We start from the raw sequence: 18,680 nt of genomic DNA, 5'->3' as shown, positions 1-18,680 counted from the left end.
GATGTGAAAAGTTGAGACAAAAACAAGTGAAAGTATTCTTGGATTCTGTATAAAAAAACCCAACAAAAACAACTGAGAAAGCATGATGCATCACTTGACAAATCAACTCCTCTGAATAAGGGATATCATAATCGTGCATTTTATGAGTCACCCCTATTCCAACAATCACTAGTGAGATAAGAGGATCGACAAAGTCACTTGTAACAAGAAGCACCAAGAAACACTGTGCCAAGATTCAAACTGTTTGTGAAGTCTTGCAAGAAAAAGGTTTTCTCATCTGTTCCCTCTGTAACATACTCTGTGATGCCACTGTATCCTCTCCTAAGCTTTCCAATAACCAATTATTTAAAGTACTAATAAAATTAGGGCATGTGGAGGATGCAAAAAATAGAATTACTTTAGGGCTGTATCATAACTGAGGCTGGATGTGAACATACAACGCAGCACTACAGCCTACTACTGAGCGCACATGCTGACATTCCTACGTGGGGCCAAAGGCTAACAGTTTCTCTGTGAAATGCAAAGATTATCAGAAGCTACTATGCAACCTATTCTGAATTAGTCGCCTTTACTATTCAAAGGACCTTAGACAGAACCTGTAACAACTGCAGGGGAAGAAGGAAGGTTCCAGAATAGTTGCAAAATACTCTGACAAAGCTGCTATTCTCCATTTTCTCTTACTTTTCAAGTATTTTGACGTTCTCCCATAAATACTATCTAAGAAGTCCAATTCTACAAACTGATGTGGCTGAAACCTGTTGTAACAGATCTACGGATACGTTACTTACTATAGCTCTACATTATTAAGTATCTTCTGTGATTCCTTTAGCATATTAAGTATAATATTCAGAACTTTTAAAAGAGTGTAAAATATTGAAAATATAATTAATTGATATTCTAAAGATTTAAAACAAAAAAAATGATGAAATTTTGTGTTTGACTAGTACAGTCAAACTAAACTAAACCAAGCATATATAAAAATGAAAATATCTGTGTTAGGCACCTGGCAGATAATTTTGACCCCCTGGTCATCTCCTCCTTCAATCTTCAATTATTTGTCTAAAAAGCCAGTACCTTTTCCTTTGCTGTAGTACATTCACCAGACAACTTAGACAATTTTACAGATTATTAATGCAGGACAGTTCTTCCCAGTTATTTCTATACCAGACAAATACAGTCAACAAGCTTTACAGAAACTGTACATTCTTTGAACTACAGGCATGCTCCCAAAGCATATGGTCATAGTGCAAATTTCCATACAGTTAAAACTGCAAAATATTTCCACTATAAATACAAGACTTGTCGCAAAAGATTCTTATCAGGTAAGACCAAGAGTTGAAAATTTTGTCTTATTAGTAATAAAGCATTTGATCGGAGAGCTGGACAGTAGTAAGTGATACTAACAGCTTTAGGATAGCACTGTCTCCGTTTTGTAGAGCCTGGCCTTCCTGGAACACTGGTTTCTTCTTCATCATGTAAATCAAGCTCCTCCTCATATTTAACCGTTTCTTTACCAACTGGCATCAAATGATCATCCAGTTCACCTGAGTATTATGGAAGAGCATAAAGAAATAGCATTATGAACTAACAACACCTTGGTCCTTCAGATACTACACAGTAGACGTGATTGCTCATGAAAACACTTCACCTAAGTTTTTAAAATATGCTTACAACTGCAACGCTCCAAAAGCGTAACTTTGGGGATAGAGTGATAAAAGATTGGATTTTTGGCAAAAATACTTATTTGTAGTAAAAATCTCTGAAATTTTCAAAAAAATATTGACTTCTATAATGAAAATAAAGAAAAATAAACTCTTTTTAGCCATAAAAATAACAAGTAACAGAAACACTCATTTAAAGATCACTCACATGGAGTTATGCCAAGAAAGAGGGAACAGTTATATTTCTGTATCATTCTAAAAAGGGAATTACTACTGTTGACTGTGCACTGTCAACACTGAGTTGAGCCATCATGGTGTTATTCTTGGATACATTTATTAGTATGAATTCAGTCATCAAAAGGTTTAACTCGGGCAAAAAAAACCCCCACAAACCACCCCAGACCTACAATTTTTTTTTTCCTTAGAAGATAAATACTTCTGTACTTCAAAGTACCCATAACATGGAATTCGCTTTAAAACATTCCACAATAAAGAATATGCTCCATTATACTTAATAGAGACAAGAGAACTGAAGTAATCCTGGAGAGTCCTACTTCTGGAAGATGACTTTACACTAAAGAATGTAATAAATTTAGGGCTGTCTATTTTATATTTTGATTTGCTACAATTCACTTTAAAAAACAAGTTACTTTTTAGCTGCAGAATGTAGTCCCTGACCTATAATCAACATCTTCTAGAGAACAAGACTCTTCTCCCCTTTACTAAGTATATTCAACATCAAAATCTGCACGTCTTGTATTAATGTTGCATTTGCTGTTAACGATTAAATACGTTAAACACAAGATTCCCCTGGAAAATTTAACTTTAGCTTACAAGGTGCAAGCTAGATTAGTAAGTACATGATCATATCACAAAATAAGGCAAGAGAAAGAAAGCTAAGTAGATGGCTATAGCAGAAATGCACATACATGTACAACATCTGTACCATGTTAAATTCTCTATTACAAAATATTCTTTACCAAAGAGGTGTTGTTTTTCCAATTCTTACCAATTTTGTGCAGTTTTTCACAGCAAATAAGAGCTACAACTCTCTCAGCCAGTCTTGCACAACTCATTGGAGGACCCTATAAACATTCAAACATTTCTTTAAAATTTTGGTTGATTAGCACATTACTTCTTATACATATTTAATTAGTTTAGCTTAACTCAAACATATAAGGCAAGCAAAGCTTTTTTTAAAAAAAAAAACCAAACACACCACTGATGACAGTTTTGTGAAGATGTTCAGACTAATGTGTTTTTTCCAGAGAAGTCAAAGTTACAAATTACCAGAACTCAACATACTACAGAACAAAACCAATAAAGGTCGTTTTCCAACTGATACATAAATGCATGAAAAACCAAGGTACTGGGAAGAGTATCTAAATATTTTTGTCTTTGGAATAAACAGTAACTGCCGGGAAATGCATTATAACATAAACAAACAGTGATCTAAATACAGTTACTGAGTACAACGTACGAAAAGCAGCAGTGATTTTCATTAACAACAATGAAACTAGTTCTAGAAATTGCACAGAAATCTACACCAACTTATTCACTTATTCCCATGCTTTTCCTTCCCCAAATACCTACAACAATTGAAGCTCGAAGAGGTGAGTTGATTGGCAGGTAGAGAGTAGAGTAAAACGTATGATCAGGTAGTTCTCGGGTTTTACACTTGGGAGCTAGGTGTGTAAATGGATCACTTGGTAATCTAGCGCAGTACCTAAGTTGACAAAACATTTTACAAATCATCAAAACCTGCAAATTGAAACCTAAATGTATTTCAGTGGAATCTTGCTTTACTGGTGTAAAGACTACAGAAGATTTCAGGCCATACTGGGCACTACAAGGGTATGCCACTGACTCATATTCAGTAACTACTGAGCAGAAGACCTCCAAGGCCTTTACTACAAAGCTGGTCTCCAGCAAGGTTGCAATGATGCACAAGAACATTCCATCTCAGGTCCCAGAGTTCGCAATTGTCTTTATCTCCTGAATTTATTGTTGTCCTATTCCTCCTATTTGTCACGGTAGCCCTTTCTCCACTGCATTCACTTTCCCCTCTCCCAACTTTGCGTCTGTCCTGGTTTTGGCTGGGATAGAGTTAATTTTCTTAGTAGCTGGTACAGTGCTGTTTTGGATTTAGTATGAGAAGGCTGATAGCAAGAACTAGAAACATCAGTGTGTTAAGTACAAGTCAAGGACTTTGGAGTTTCTCAGGCCCTGCCAGCAAGCAAGAAGGCCAGGACAGCTGACCTGAACTGGCCAAAGCCATATTCCATAGCATAGATTGTCATGCTCACTATATAAACTGGGAGTGGTTGGCCAGGGCTGCCGATCGCTGCTCAGGGACTGGCTGGGCATCGGTCCGTGTGTGGTGAGCAACTGTACTGTGCGCATAGCTGCTTGTTTTTTGGGGTTCACCCCCACCTTTTGGATTTTGTTCTGCCCTCTCCTTCCCATTACAATTGTTGTTGTTATATTTTATTTCAATTACTAAATTGTTCTATCTCAATCCACGAGCTTTACCTTTTTCCTAATTCTCCTCCCCATCCCACTGTGGCAGAAGGGGCAGGGGAGTGAGCAAGCATCTGCATGGTACTTAGTTGCCAGCTGGTGTTAAAACCACAACAGTGTCAAAACCAAACATGCTGGTGTTAAACTGTACTGGACCCCTTATGACATAAGTAGTGCCACGTATAACCAGCTGCTAGCTAGCCTTCAACAATCATCTATCATTACACCCTTTGAATCCAACTGCTTGGCCAGGTTTTATTTACCAGACAGTCCACCAAAATGGACTGTATGTCAAGAATTTGGCTACTAAGGTACTACGGCAGTTGCATCAAAAGCTTTACTTAAGTAAATGATATTCACTGCTTTTTCCCTTCTAGAGTCAATCACTTCATCACACAGGAGACAACAAGTTTGGTCAGGCAAAACCCACCCTCGATAAAACTGCTGGCTGCTGTCGACCCCCTTTTCCTTTATGTGCCTGGAAACTGCTTCCATGAGGACCTGGTCCATAAGATTACGTATGACTAAGGTAAACTTTACCAGTCTGTAGCTCCCTGGATCTTCTTCCTTGCCTTTTTTGAAGTGTCATAACACTTACTTTTTCCTGTCGCTGAGGACCTCCTCCAACTGCCATGGCCTTACAAAGATGATATTTAGCTAGCTCCTTTAGAAGATACCATCCTGTCTTGTGAACTTTTATTATGTTCAGCTTACCATGTTTTTGTTTTTCAACAGGATAATAGATTCCTATTACAAATGCATATATTAGAAATGGAAGATTTTAGTACAGTTTTAACAAGCCACTTTTATCTATTTATGTCTTTTTAAACCTAGCTTGTCAAGAGCAAAAAATTAAAAAAATAATCTTACTACCCATTTTGAAACTGTTTTCAGGGCAGCTTTTAATTAAAAAGGAATTGGTATCACTACTTTTGTTATCAGAGCTAGAACCGCATTAGGATAAACAGACAAAAAGCAAATTATCCCTTCAAACCACTGTGACCACTTTCTTTAGGAGGGAGGATACCACCGAGTTTCCCAAGAGGAAATATACACAATGCCCTAGCCTATGCTTCTATGTCGTGAGACAGCCTGAGAAACTTTCTATTCAAAGACAAGAAATATAAAGTGAATGTGCCTCTTACCTATTTATGTGTCCAATAGCAGTGTTAATAGTAACTCTTGGACTGTTCTCATCTGGCCTCAACACATAGGGTGGAAATACATCATCATCATCAACAATGGGTTCACTTTCAGTTTCATTGGTATCAACAGATTTTGAGCATTTGTTTCTGAGGATCTTAACATTTAAAGAACAGAACATGTGAGATTTTTCCCTTAAACACTACTGTGATATATTTAACAAAAGCATGTGCATTCCTCTGATCCCATACCTTCTCAATTGCTTTGTACGTCTTAAGATCTTCTTCAAAACTTTTGATTTTGTCTGTATCTGCTAACATAATGTAATTGGAAATTGGTGCTCTAGCTCTTCCTTTTGACTGCACATAGGAACGGTATTCTGTGGGCAAATCAAAACGCACCACCAAATTGCATTTTGGTATGTCAACACCCTCTTCTACAATACTAGTAGCAATAAGCAAGTTGGTCTCATGTGCTCGGAATTTTCTAAGAACCTGTCAAAGTAATGAAGACAAATTTGAGATATTAGTCTGAGATCTCTTTTAATCATCAGATTCATCAAAAGCAAAAAAAAACCAACCAAACAAACAAACACAAAGCAACGAGAGTCAGTCAGACATTCCAAAAACTTGTTTAAATATGTAGATATAAAACTACCACAAAAAGTCTTCTCAGAATCACAGAAAGACTGTTTATCAGAACAGATTTCTAGGAAACAGATCTGGTATGTCATATTACATGACTCCAAGAAGCCACTAGCAATACAGACAATCCCACCTGTTTGTTTACAATTTTTCAGCTGTAGCATAAAAAAATAAAAATAAATGCTACATTCAGAGGGTGGAGCACATTCTAGAGCTGGTACTTCTGATCTTCTTCACAGTATTACTGTACTACCAACCCAATGCAGAGAAAGATGGTTGATGATCCGATACAAACATGACTTGAAAGTTTTAATTTCTGCTTGTGCAATGTGACATAGCAGTATCTTCAAACTTTTTTAAATGAAGAACACCTATATCTCCAGTAAGTATGCGTATTTGTTAAACTAAGGGTATTCCCTGAACTTCCAGTGATAGTGCCAATGACTCTGCCTGTTGGTTTGGTTTTTAAGACACACAAACTATAATAATAATAATATTTTTTTAAAAGAAGGAAGAAGAAAACAAAAGGTTCTGAAGGTACTGCTAGTTTCAATTATTTTTCTTGAAGTTACCTCTTCCTGTTTTCTGAATTCTACTTCCATCTGCTTGTTACGAGGCTGGTTCTTGCCAATGCCATGTCCAGTTATAAAATTGCTACTGATGTAAGCCAGTTCTGGATCTTGTTTGCCAGCTTCTTTTATTAACCTAAAAATATTACATAAGTTTTTAGAAGTCACACAACCCGGAAAATGGAAGACAACCTTTTGTTTTCAAGACCTACATTAAAAGAAAAAAATGGAAGCATGATAATTAAGCCATGCTAACACATAAACTGACCTTAGATTCTCCAAAAACATTAGTTCTAGTGAAAACTTCTGTACAGATAACAAAAGATGTTTTGTATGGGTGCAGTCTATATGTGCAGCACATGCATTTCAGACCTATCATGGTAAAACCTGCTATTTTTAAACCAATCTATTGCTCTAAGGCTCCTTGTTGTTAAGGCACCCTACTCACAACAATTTAGTTTACCTTATTTTCTGTAAATTATGACTGATTTTAGCAGAAAGACCTGTAACTGGTCCCTCAACAAAGTATGTTTCCTCAACATAAGGTTTTAATTTTTAGGTTAAAACATTGATTGTTATTCTCCTTAATGTTAAAATATGTATTCTGTTCAGGTATACTAATGACAAAATGTTGACCTGTTTTTCTAAAGAGCGATGCTCAACCTACAGATTAAGATGTTTACTACTCTTAAAATTAACCCAAATGCATCTACAATTGGAGGATTTAATGCAATTCTGTAAAAGGAACACTGAACAGGGAAGCGAGGATCATCCATGCTCTGTTTATTCCCCTACGTCCTTCAGGTTACAGAAGCAGAAAATGCTGGCTTGTGCATTGTTCTGATTTTACAGACGTGGCAGAAGATTGATCATATAGATAACGCACTGAATCTAGAACTAGTCATTTATAGATTTAAAAGCATAATTACACTGTACAAAGTAAGTATGCTGTAGCATCCTTAGTTCATCAGTTATTAGCATGGACAGAACCTGAGATTTCTCAACTGTAACAGGTTTTTGAGCAGCAGAGCCCATAAAAATCAACGGATCAGATACAAAAAAAATTACTCCCCTTGCATGTCTCACTATAGCCACCCCAGTACCACTTTGCTCATAGCACATCCATCATGTCCATTGCCACGTGCTCCTCATACCCAAAGGACAGCCTTCCTCTGTATAACTCAACAGTCACTCAAACCTTCCCCAGTTACATCTCTAGAAGTTCTGCCTCATGTATGAGGCAATGGCTGCTGTGCCAGTCCCCAGCTATACACCTACCACCTGCTCAGTCAGCTGCTGCCAAACCAGATGGAAAATGCTAGTTTTCCCTGCCCTTTCTACCCTTGGAAAACTACTGAAGTCTCTCCCCTTTACCTGGTCTTTGTTTTAAACAAGATTTATGGGAACATAAAACACCCTGAAGACTTCTTTCCTTTGCAGTCTCTTAAAACAAATGGACAGGAAGCATAGGCAAGAGAATAGAAGAGTGGCAAATAGCTTGCCATCCTTATGGAAATGGATGAGAGGGATCCTCCTGCACTAAAATGCATGTGAATTCATTTAGCCTTGAACTAATGAATCACATATCTGTACACAGTCTAGGCTTTTGAGACAGACATACTATGAAAGTATGGGTTAATAACTAGACAACCTCCCTAATTTTTTTAAAAATATTTCTTATTCCACATGGCATTTCTGTCAAGTCATATAGCTTCAGTTTGAGTACCTACTAAGAATCTCAAACACTCTAGTGTACCTCATTTCTTATAGAAATAGACAATTAAACATTTCACTATGCACATCTTTTGCAAGTTCTTGCGAAACATTCAAGACTTCAACTCTGTGGTTAAAAAAGTATTATTAGCAGTAGGTAACAGGTGTTGTTTTTCAAACAGACACAAGAACTTCTGCTATCAGACTTTCTCTAAGGGACCTGGAGAGGCACCACAACAAAAATAGAAGGAAAATGGCCTTAAAAAAATGTTTTCTGTTCTGGAAAGGAACTTATGGACAACAGAACTCCATTGTATCCACCAAATAAAACAGTAAGTGAGCCACTTCATCAGTTGTGTGTAATGATAATCAAAGAATAAGCCAAGGGTTTTTTTTGGTTTGGGTTTTGTCTTTTTTTTCTAATTTGTAGTATTATACAGTATGTGCAGTGGATGCTGCTAAAGGTCTCTAAAGAAAGAGATTCAATCTAATTACTGCTTTAGAGAAAATTCCTACCCATTTCTCCCATAAAGTACAATACATGCCATGAATTTTGCTCTTCAGTCATCACTGACTTCATAAAATGGGATTCTAGTCTCTACATATTACCATAATAAATATATTTTAAGAAAAATTATAATTCTGCTTTAACAGTTCTGTATAATGATCCATAATGGGTTAGTGGAGGGCTTGAGTGGTTTTGGCAATACTAATTCAAACACTCAAGACTTCCTTATTCAGGAGACAGTCTTTCCATCTGTATATACAGAATAAGTACAGATACAATCAGCAGAGTCCCTTCAACTAAATCCACTCACACATTGCCTAAATTACTATTTTTTTGTTATTCTTTACACAGATTCAGTATGATCTCCTAAATAAACTTTAAAATAAGAGTTCTGAAAACACAAGACAATCCCCCACATATTAATGATATTAGCATCCACATGCTGGCAGCTGAGTCTGCTTTTCTTAATTTTTTTTTTAAATAAAAAGCTTTACCTATTTAGAACAACTGCTGTATATCTTCTTTCCACAAAAATAATTCCACATAAAATATTAGTAAAGGGAGATGGGAAATTAGTCTCTGGCTTCTCTTTCTCCTCAATTTCTTCATCCTCATCATCATCTTCAGAATCACTCCAAGATACGTAATTATCCTGATTTCTATTGTTATACCATTCAACACTTTCAAACTGCTGCCGTTCATATGGTTTATATTTGCGCAAGATTTCAAGCAGCTTTATTACTTTTGGGGTTACAAATTTCAGGTCAAGTGAGGCAGGCGAGAAGTGCTCTTCACAGAGTGCATGGATTTTCCTTAAGAAAGTGTCTGTAAACAATAAAAATTTCCTGTGCAGCTCCTCTTGTTCATGTTTGATATACTTCTGTAGCTCTCTCACCATCATCCCAGCTACCTTATCTGCACACCAGGGTCCCAGAACAACCAACACAGCTCGACAGTCTGACAGTATCTACAACAAAAGAATTAAAATATCAGTTCAAAGAGTACATTCGTGAACTATTCATTTAAGACCAGGATCTTGTTTCTCATATAACAATCTTTGTAAGGATTATAAAAATTTTTCTATTATAAAAATATTTACAAGTCTGCTTTTGTTATTTAGATGACTTTGGGAACGTTGGTGTTTCTAATGAAGCCAGTTTTCCCCTCCCCCCTAAATTACTATAACTAAACTTTGAACTTTGTACATTTCTGCATCTCAAAAAAAAGCTCAAAGAATATTTTGCAGTCTTGTGGAACTGTGATTTGAAATTTACCTTAAGATAATTATGTTAGAAAGGAGAATGCTTCTTGAGACAGCTAGATAAACAAAGCAGAAATTACTACCGTTTGTATTTTAACATGGAATTAACAAAATTAATGCTTTACTGGGCATTGCTACTTGGTTACTGATATTTGCCAGGGTTTCAAAAGTATCTAACCAGAAACTTGTACAGTGGCCTTAGGATAATCTTCACAAGTCTAGTCTCTCAAAGAAAAAAACCCAAACAACATCAGGGTTTGTATACATGGATGGAATAGGAAAACCAAAGAGAACTACACCCTGCTCAGACAAAACAGCATGGACAATTGTGAACCACCACCATCTTATTTTATGGCAGGCTGTTCCCTCCTGAAGAGTCAAGTGGCCAAACAAACTAGAAAACCAGAAATGCAGTACAATGGCAATACCATTAAAAAGGTTCACGATCTGGACATACTGTTACAACAGAATTATAACAGTCAGAATGACAGTTTTCAGTTGCTGCTTTAATTTCTCTTTCTTCTTCCCTTCTGTGAGGAGGTAAACAGGTATCATCCTTTTTACAATACCTTCCCAGACATTTGTTAGCTGTAAGACTTAATTAGGGGCAAAATTTATCTAAACTAATTACAACTGCACATAGAGGCTTGATGGTCTCTGGTATCAAGACAAAAGGCAGCTCAGGCTGAAAACTGATTTATTTTTCTTAATATGAGTGCCTCCATCTTCTTGGAGAACTACTGGATCAGAAAAAAAAGCACAGAGGGTTACATGCATTAGAAGCACAGCAGTTAATCCACTCTTCCGGACTATGCAAATCCTGGTGACTGCCCCTAGCTGCCAGCATTCCTTATGTATTTCACCCTATAACATTTCATGTTTAGCACAGAAATAACCAGGACTTCCTTTTCCTGTGCGGCTGTGATAGGCTGCATTATGTATAATCCTTCTCTCTGGCCCAAATAATCTTTTGCTGGACAGCGTCAGAGTGTTGGGTTTCTAAGAATGTTAAAGGAAACCTGAATACTTTGGGCTGAAGAAAGTACGTTCTCCAGCTTCCTCACAGGCTATTATAGAAATGTGACTCACTACTGACTTCTTGTTAATTTATATACTTAAATAGTTGTATCTCAGGAGGTAATTCCAAAGCACAAAGCCCAAGAGGGAAAAAGGGCTGCCTGGACCCCGTGACATGCCTTCTGGATTCCACCCTTCACACCTTGCATGAAAACATAGGGGCAAACACAAAGAAAGTTATGGGCAAGCTTCAGGTTCAAATTCCATTCCAGCAAGGTGTGGCACTAGTCCAATATTGTTCTAAGATAAATTGTAGAAACTGTAGATCTATGGCTGGAATTTTTGCCCAAATTCTTACTTTATCATCTTTTAACATACCTAGGTACACCTTTTCCATATATTTCCTGATGCATTACCTCCTTTTCTGTACGGAATTATTCAAAGGTCATAGGAGATCACGAAGATGGCAAATTCTTGACTTCAGAAATAAGGACCCACAACACCAGGGTGCAGAATTGTTTCATTGCCTTAAGCAAATCTGAATCTCAAGCTAGATGAAGTTCTAATCAATGGCTGTCATTCAAGCCCCACTCATTTATGAGAAGACCTGCACTGTTAGTGAGTACAAAAGTTCAGAAGTCTTTCTGCTTAGTCTGGGATGGCTAGCTTAGATTCTGTTTCAGTAATGTAACACACACAGCAAAGAAAAACAGTAGTAAGATTTCTGCTCCCCAGGTTTTTCACATAGCTTGATGTCCTTACCTGCTTAGAAATTAAGGTAGAATCTCTTTCTTTTGAATGTACAGATATGTTGCAGTCATTTAGAAAAGTAAGTGCTTCATCCAATTCCTTTAATAATCTTCCATACAACCCACTTTTGTCAGTATATGGTCCACAGTCTACAACAATCTCACATGGCTGAGAAGTATATCTTAATTGAGGGCAAAGATCAAGTTAAACACAGCTTCTGAAAGTCAGCTATTTCAGCCTGTTAAGGTTATATGGCAAATAACAGCAACATGAAGCGTATTCAAGTATATTTCTTTCCCCACCATGAATTAATATAATGAATAGATACACAGTTAAATTACTTCAATGTAAAAAAAAAATATCCACTGCCCCAAATACTAAACTACTCCATTGTAAAACACTGTTCTTTCTAATACACTGCCTAAAAAGGAGGTTATTATCACTACCTTCATTTCAAATATTGGAAAATTTAAGGCAAAGCAATCTGAATTTATTTGACAACCATCTTCAATTTTGGTTTTCCAAAATGTACTCTTCTGATACGGCAAGATTTATGAAGATAACTCATCATAAAAATGATTTGCATAATGTAAATTTAGGTCCATATATACACTTAAACAAGTAAAATAACTAGTATTCTTAAATGGCAAAGCTATGAGTGAGAAATTCTTAAAAGCAAATGGCTCGCAAGTTCAGAAAAATGCATTTAAAAAACACACCCACAAAACACCTGTTCCAGACCATGAAATAACCATCTTTACCTTTAGCTGAAATTCAACAACACAGTACAGCTGGTGCAGGAAAACATACTACATATGAATCATTTCACAATAATTTTCCCCTACAAGTCATCACACTATCACCACCTTTACTTTAAGCAACATTCACAAAATTCTACATTCTGTTAAGAACAGAGGAAAACACCTACTCAGCTCTGCTATTTAAATACAGTTTTTACTACTTCCTCTTATCTCCCTCTTTTTCATCAGCCACTAAAGCCAGGCTACTTATTTGAGAGAAAAATACAGTAAAAAAATCACGCAACTTTTCTGGTATTAAGAACATCTTTTTTTCTAAATTAAATAGCAACATTAGGCATACTCTGAACATGACCCAGTTACTATCCAAACATAAGAAGGTGCATTTTACAAGTTCAGAAATGTGTTGTGGAACATGAATTTTTTAGGTTGGCGGTGTGGTGTGTTGGGTTTCTCTTTGTTGTTGTCATTTGGTTGAGCTTTTCAGTTTGGTCTTTTGAGGTTCTTTTTAGTTGTTTTGTTGGGTCTTTTTTGTTTTATTTTAACAGCTACAGAAAACCTGAATACCAAGGCAAATCACCCTTTGTACTTAACTTCAAGGAAAGATGTGCTTCAACACTGTTACTCAAAAAGCAATTTAACATTCCCTCTTCACCCTAAATAGAAGTAATGGCACCACACACACACAAGGTCTCCTAAAACTTAAGAGGAAATAATTCCACTGGTTTATTCCTCCATCCAAAGTGAAAATGCAAGCATCAATTTAAAAGCCATAATTGTACAACGTACCTGTCTAAGACCACCAAATCAGTTGCAGTTTCAGCATTACTTTTTAAAATTTTCTCCAGTTTCTGGATCTTCTCCTCTAGCTCAGCAGGATCACATTTCCCATTTAAAATGGAAGCGGTTAATCCCAAGATTCGAGGACATGATGGATAATCCTCACAGATCTGTGAAGTAAAACAGAATGAAATACCTTAGGACAATGATCCTGCAAATCTAATACGAAACTAGCAGACTGCTAACTTAGATGCTTAGTTGGAAACTAGCATTTCAATAGCAGGTCTTGGAAAAGGAACAACACATTGAATGAGGTTTTTCTGTTCTACTGACTGGAGATTAAACTAGAAATTGATTAACATTTAATGGCAATTATCTTTAAAGGTAAATATTTACAACATGGAAAAATATAACTAGTTAGCATTTCACAGAATATCCTTGCTACATTTATAATACACATCTCCTAATACTTCCACATCATGTAAAAACTAAAGTATCATCTGATAAATTAAGACACGTTCTGCTTAAACTTGAAAGAGACTTCCAGAACAACTTCTATTATACACATTTCTCATACTTATAAGCCAAATACCACATGGACCTAAGAACATCCTGGAAAGAGCCCTACAAACATCTTTAGAAATGAGTATTTTAAAAATAATAAAACCCGATTAGTACATCCCATTCCCAAAATCAAATATTTTATCAATGAATTTTGTGAATTCCCCTAATTTCGTAACTTTACCTTCTCTAGCCAGGTTTTTCTTTAATCCCTTCTGGAAAATGCAGTAAATACACTTTTTCATCTGATACTATCACTGAAGTCTTAACTGATTACAGTAATTTCACAGTCCTGGAACATGCTGAAATAAGATTCCACTGATATTTTCCATTGGTAGCAAAAGCTGTTTTAGAACGGTTCCCACTTCTCCAGCCCTCCCACCTGACTCCTCCTCCTCAAGCAAGTCTTAAAATATTCATGCAATGGAAACCGACCTTCATAATTTCACGGTATGGGTGATCCTGGATTGCAAGATGGCACTCATCAAACACCAGAAGATTAATATTTGACAGGGATAAATACTCATTTCTCAAAACAGTCAAAGCAACATGACATGTCATAACCAGAACCTAGATTGAAAGGGGAAAAAACCAGAAGGGTCAATATAAGAAAAGTGCAAGCTGTCTTAGGTCAAGGTGAAGTAGGAAAGCCTTCTGCAGGTCTTGCTAGACAGTATTAGCAGATATCGCCTCCTATTCATCTACATTACCAGGTAAGGAAAAGGAGAATAAAACATTATCTACTTGAGGAAGTAAACTGTCTGAACATCTTGTATGCATCTCTGGTCACATCCCTAGAAAAAACTGAATACAACAAACAGACATCTCAACATCAGCCAGACTACACAGAACAAGCGTCATTAAATCCATTACAAATTAGTGTCCTTTGTATGTCCCATCATGTCTCTGGCAAGAAAGATAGCTCCTCATAAACTCATAACCACCTGCAGCTATAACAAAAGCAGGATGTTATCACAATTCTTTTTAAAGGAAAACTCATTTCTTGTACATGATCACAGATAAAAAGCTGAGTTTCTTGATAAAATTATGCACTCTTTTTACACTAACTTTGAACTCCACCAAGTATAGTAACAATTTCACTTGTCAGAGTTCCTCAGACATATTTCACAGACCATTAAACACTGGTGAAAAAAGCCAGAAATTACAAATATTTGCGTTACAGTAACATAGTTAGGTCAACATGGAAAAAAATCCAACCAACCAACCAACAAAAAACAACAAACACCCCAAAACAAAAACAACAAACCCCAAACCCCCACACCATTAAAGCTCATGATTTTACATCTAAAGGAAGAACTACACAGATATAGTATACCTAAAAAGGCAGAAAAAAAATGCATGCCCAAGAGAATGTACTGCATCCCCAGCAAACATTCAATTTTATCCTCTTTTTTAGTACATGGTATTTAAAATTTTTTTCAGTGGTATTTAATCTACACTATGCACACTTGAAAAGCCTTCTGCAGTCATCATCATCATGAACAACATGTCAGGAACTGAAAACAAAGGATTAAAAATACAACCTTTTAAAAACAGCCTGAGAACTCCTACTCATGTTTTGCCTCAAAATTCATATACAAACACTACCAATATGTCTGTTAGAAAAAAAAGTTAATGTATAATTGGAAGAAGTCACTTCTGATCAAGCCTAACTTACTGTAGACTCTGCTTGTATTTATAGTTTATATTTAATACATCACCTGATGCTTGGAGAATTCCTGACTCCACTTCTCTTTTGTCCATGATTCAGTTATCTCTAAACTTGAATATTCTCCCACTTTAAGATCTGAATGTGTCCTGACAGCTGACACTTGTTGAGCAACTTGATTTGCTTAAGAAAAAATAAAAAAACCCTCAATTATATAAAGGCCTTCTCACACATTAATTTTCAAGATGTGTGTCATATTACCTAGCATGATGTTTTGTAACATGATCTTTAGCTTAGACCAGTGTTAAATCATGTGTACACAGCAACTGCCTCCATGTAAAACCACAGCAAGGAAACAGACTGGTAACTAAATTGCACTTCAGATTCAATGTCTTAATTTTAAACCAGGAGACAGATGTCAGAGGGATAAACAGGTTGTAGTAAATGGATTATAAACAAAACATGAAAGGTATCACATTCTATAATCAGTTTAGCATCTTTGCTGTTGATTACTTTATGCAAAAGTTTCTCCCAACTTTGCTTTCACACAACTTCTATTAAGGAATATTCCATAGAAATATTAACAGCTTGTGTGGGAACTCGGTACGTTCTCCTCCTTACCTGAGTTGACCAAGAACACAGTTCTTTTTCCATTTTTGTTGAAATCTCCCCTGATCTGATAGGACAGCTCTTTAGTGAGTAGTACTGCAATAAAAGTCTTCCCTGAGCCAGTGTTTAAGCAGACTATTGTATTATGATCCAAAGCTGCTTCAAGCAGTTCAACCTGGGTTTAAAAAATAATAATGCCCTTACTTGCTGCAATGCAGTGAAAAAGCTGACAAAAAAATGGCACAAGTGGTAAATAAACTACAGACAAATCAGTAATACCTCCAGAAATCTTTCCACTGTCATAGAATTAACACACCTTTCATAACAACACATTGTCACAGTCTTTCAAAAAATATTAATACACACTATATATAGTCTGGCTTCTAAATCCAAAATCCTTTAGTATCACAATTTGCTGCTATTTTAAGTAGCTATTTCTAACTATACCTTTTCAATAGATGATTCTGTTGCTAGATTCACTGTGTGAAGGATGTTAGAGCTTTTAAGTCTAGCACACATCAATTGACCTAAACAAGGAAGTATATTAGCTCAAGGTGATCCAAGCTTATACTAACCAACTGCTAGCTTTCAGGCACCTCTGCAGTGCAAAGACAACTGAAATTCTAGAGCTCAGAAATAACCTTCCTTAACAAAATGAAAATCCGAATGCCCCGATAGGGTTTCTGACATTTCCGAGCTGCTTTGACCAGTATGTGAACAAAAAAAAAAAAAAAAATAAAAAATCAAGATTTACTATGGAGAAGACAGAAGGTCAGAGGGGGAAGGAGACATGATTGTACGCATACAACTGAGATGCAGTGTCGTGTTTACTGTATTTGTCCCTAACAGCGTATTGCAGAGAGCAGCAGGAGAATACTCAGCTTAAAAGTTGTTCTGCTCATTACAGCAAATTGAGAAGAAGGAATAGGCGATATTACAAATGTAGAACACAGCCAAGCTGAAGAAAAAGGGACACAATTAACCCCCAACAAGTGGAGCCATGAGACAAACATGCCTAGACTATATACAACACTGCACATTCTTCAGCTGCTCTGGCTCTTTTTCCCCATTAAGTTAATAGAGTAATGTTAGAAAAAAGTACAATTAAATCCATTAGTATTATCACCAGTACCTGATATTTTCTTGGTGTGTAAATGTTATCATGAATTGCTTCTTGTTGCCATGGTAGTCCAAAAAATGGACCCATTGGGGAGGAAGCAGGGGTCATGAGCTGCAGTCCCGCCATGCTGAGGGATTGCAAAGCAGGGCTTTTCATTCATTCATCCAGTGTTTCTTTCATTGCATTTTTGTTCCAGCACAGCCTACTATGGGAAGAAAAAGAAACAGTATTAGATACAGTCACAATAAAAAGCAAAAAGAGAAAATTTATTCTAATAAAAAGACACCACTTGATCTTACTTCCAGTAAGATCTCATACTGTTTTCAGCAGAAAACATTAATTTTAAATTTACAACTTTCCTACTTAAAGACATGTGTTTATCAAAGTACCAAAAAAATTCAGAGGAGCTGTACTTTATGGGGCAAAGTTCATTCTAGGCATTTGGATTTATGCACATCCATTTGAATATAAAGTTCCATTTATGTTCTGACAGAATCCCATGTAAAGTATCTTTAAGAACAATTCTTTTAAAAATAATGTTGTTTCAGCTTTACTTCAGGAAAGAAATTGATTTTCCAGACCACATGCATAAATAAATATCACATTTTCCATTTTTCTTTCCAACCAAAAAGTCACTATGACCAGTTAAAAAAAGCTTTACATGCACACCCCACACCCCCCCCCCCAGGAACTTTAATCAGCAGGGAAAGAACAGGAACTACACAAGAAACAACCTCAGCATTATCCAATCAACAGATTCGGATAAGGTTATCTGTTTAAGGAACTCGCTGAAGTATTATAAACAATTGTTGATGACCCTGATAAAGACTAATGGAGAAAGGGACACTTACCAGGTTAACCACTAATTTCCAGAAATATATTCTAATTCATAAACAAACAATCCATTCTCAACTTGATGAAAATTATGCACTAGAAAACACTTTCCTACTAATGGTATGAAGTCCTCATCACTGCAGGAGGTTTAAAAACATTTGCTATCTCTCAGGAATGATTAAGATTTAGAAGAAAAAAAAATAATCAATTCCACCTTGCCCAGGGAAACAGATAAAAGCCTAACAATACAGAAAAATGTTGCTGAAGTACAATACAACATAATGCAGCAAATCTAAGAAATCTTGCATACTTCCCCTCCTTCAAATCAGATACATACCCTTTTCAATAAAACAGTATTTTCAAGTTTTATTTCTCAAAATTCCTAGATGCGCTATATTCAGTTATCATCAATCTCAAAACAAGAAATGCATAAAATTGACAATGCTTTCAAATTTCTCATCATTCATTAGGAATACATGAGGAAAAGCAAATTATCACCCTATTGCATAGAAATGTCCTTGCTTTTCTATATGAATGAAAGCTGGTTAAGTTTTGCAAATGTG

The 18,680-nt window shown here is 36.2% G+C and overlaps 1 protein-coding gene across 5 annotated transcripts in view; it reads right to left on the bottom strand.

The window, feature by feature from the left end:
- The window catches only part of DICER1 (dicer 1, ribonuclease III), a 67,377-nt gene that overhangs the window by 23,030 nt on the left and 25,667 nt on the right, over positions 1 to 18,680 (bottom strand). For 4 of the 5 annotated variants that reach the window (XM_040599770.1, XM_040599772.1, XM_040599769.1 and 1 more), the window contains 13 exons: positions 17,296 to 17,488; positions 16,176 to 16,338; positions 15,607 to 15,737; positions 14,321 to 14,455; positions 13,334 to 13,494; positions 11,799 to 11,967; positions 9,253 to 9,725; positions 6,541 to 6,673; positions 5,576 to 5,818; positions 5,327 to 5,481; positions 3,255 to 3,387; positions 2,671 to 2,746; positions 1,405 to 1,544 (listed from right to left, as the gene is read on the bottom strand). In XM_040599770.1, the coding sequence (XP_040455704.1) occupies positions 1,405 to 1,544; positions 2,671 to 2,746; positions 3,255 to 3,387; positions 5,327 to 5,481; positions 5,576 to 5,818; positions 6,541 to 6,673; positions 9,253 to 9,725; positions 11,799 to 11,967; positions 13,334 to 13,494; positions 14,321 to 14,455; positions 15,607 to 15,737; positions 16,176 to 16,338; positions 17,296 to 17,439 (2,256 nt within the window). In that variant the 5' untranslated portion in view covers positions 17,440 to 17,488. The remainder of the gene's footprint in view (positions 1 to 1,404; positions 1,545 to 2,670; positions 2,747 to 3,254; positions 3,388 to 5,326; positions 5,482 to 5,575; positions 5,819 to 6,540; positions 6,674 to 9,252; positions 9,726 to 11,798; positions 11,968 to 13,333; positions 13,495 to 14,320; positions 14,456 to 15,606; positions 15,738 to 16,175; positions 16,339 to 17,295; positions 17,489 to 18,680) is intronic. The other variant, XM_040599768.1, reaches the window with a different exon arrangement.

This window comes from Falco naumanni, chromosome 7 (genome assembly GCF_017639655.2).
Source record: "Falco naumanni isolate bFalNau1 chromosome 7, bFalNau1.pat, whole genome shotgun sequence".
Lineage (NCBI taxonomy): Eukaryota > Metazoa > Chordata > Aves > Falconiformes > Falconidae > Falco > Falco naumanni.
Note: the sequence above shows the minus strand (reverse complement) of the source record. Positions and strands in the feature narration are given on the sequence as shown.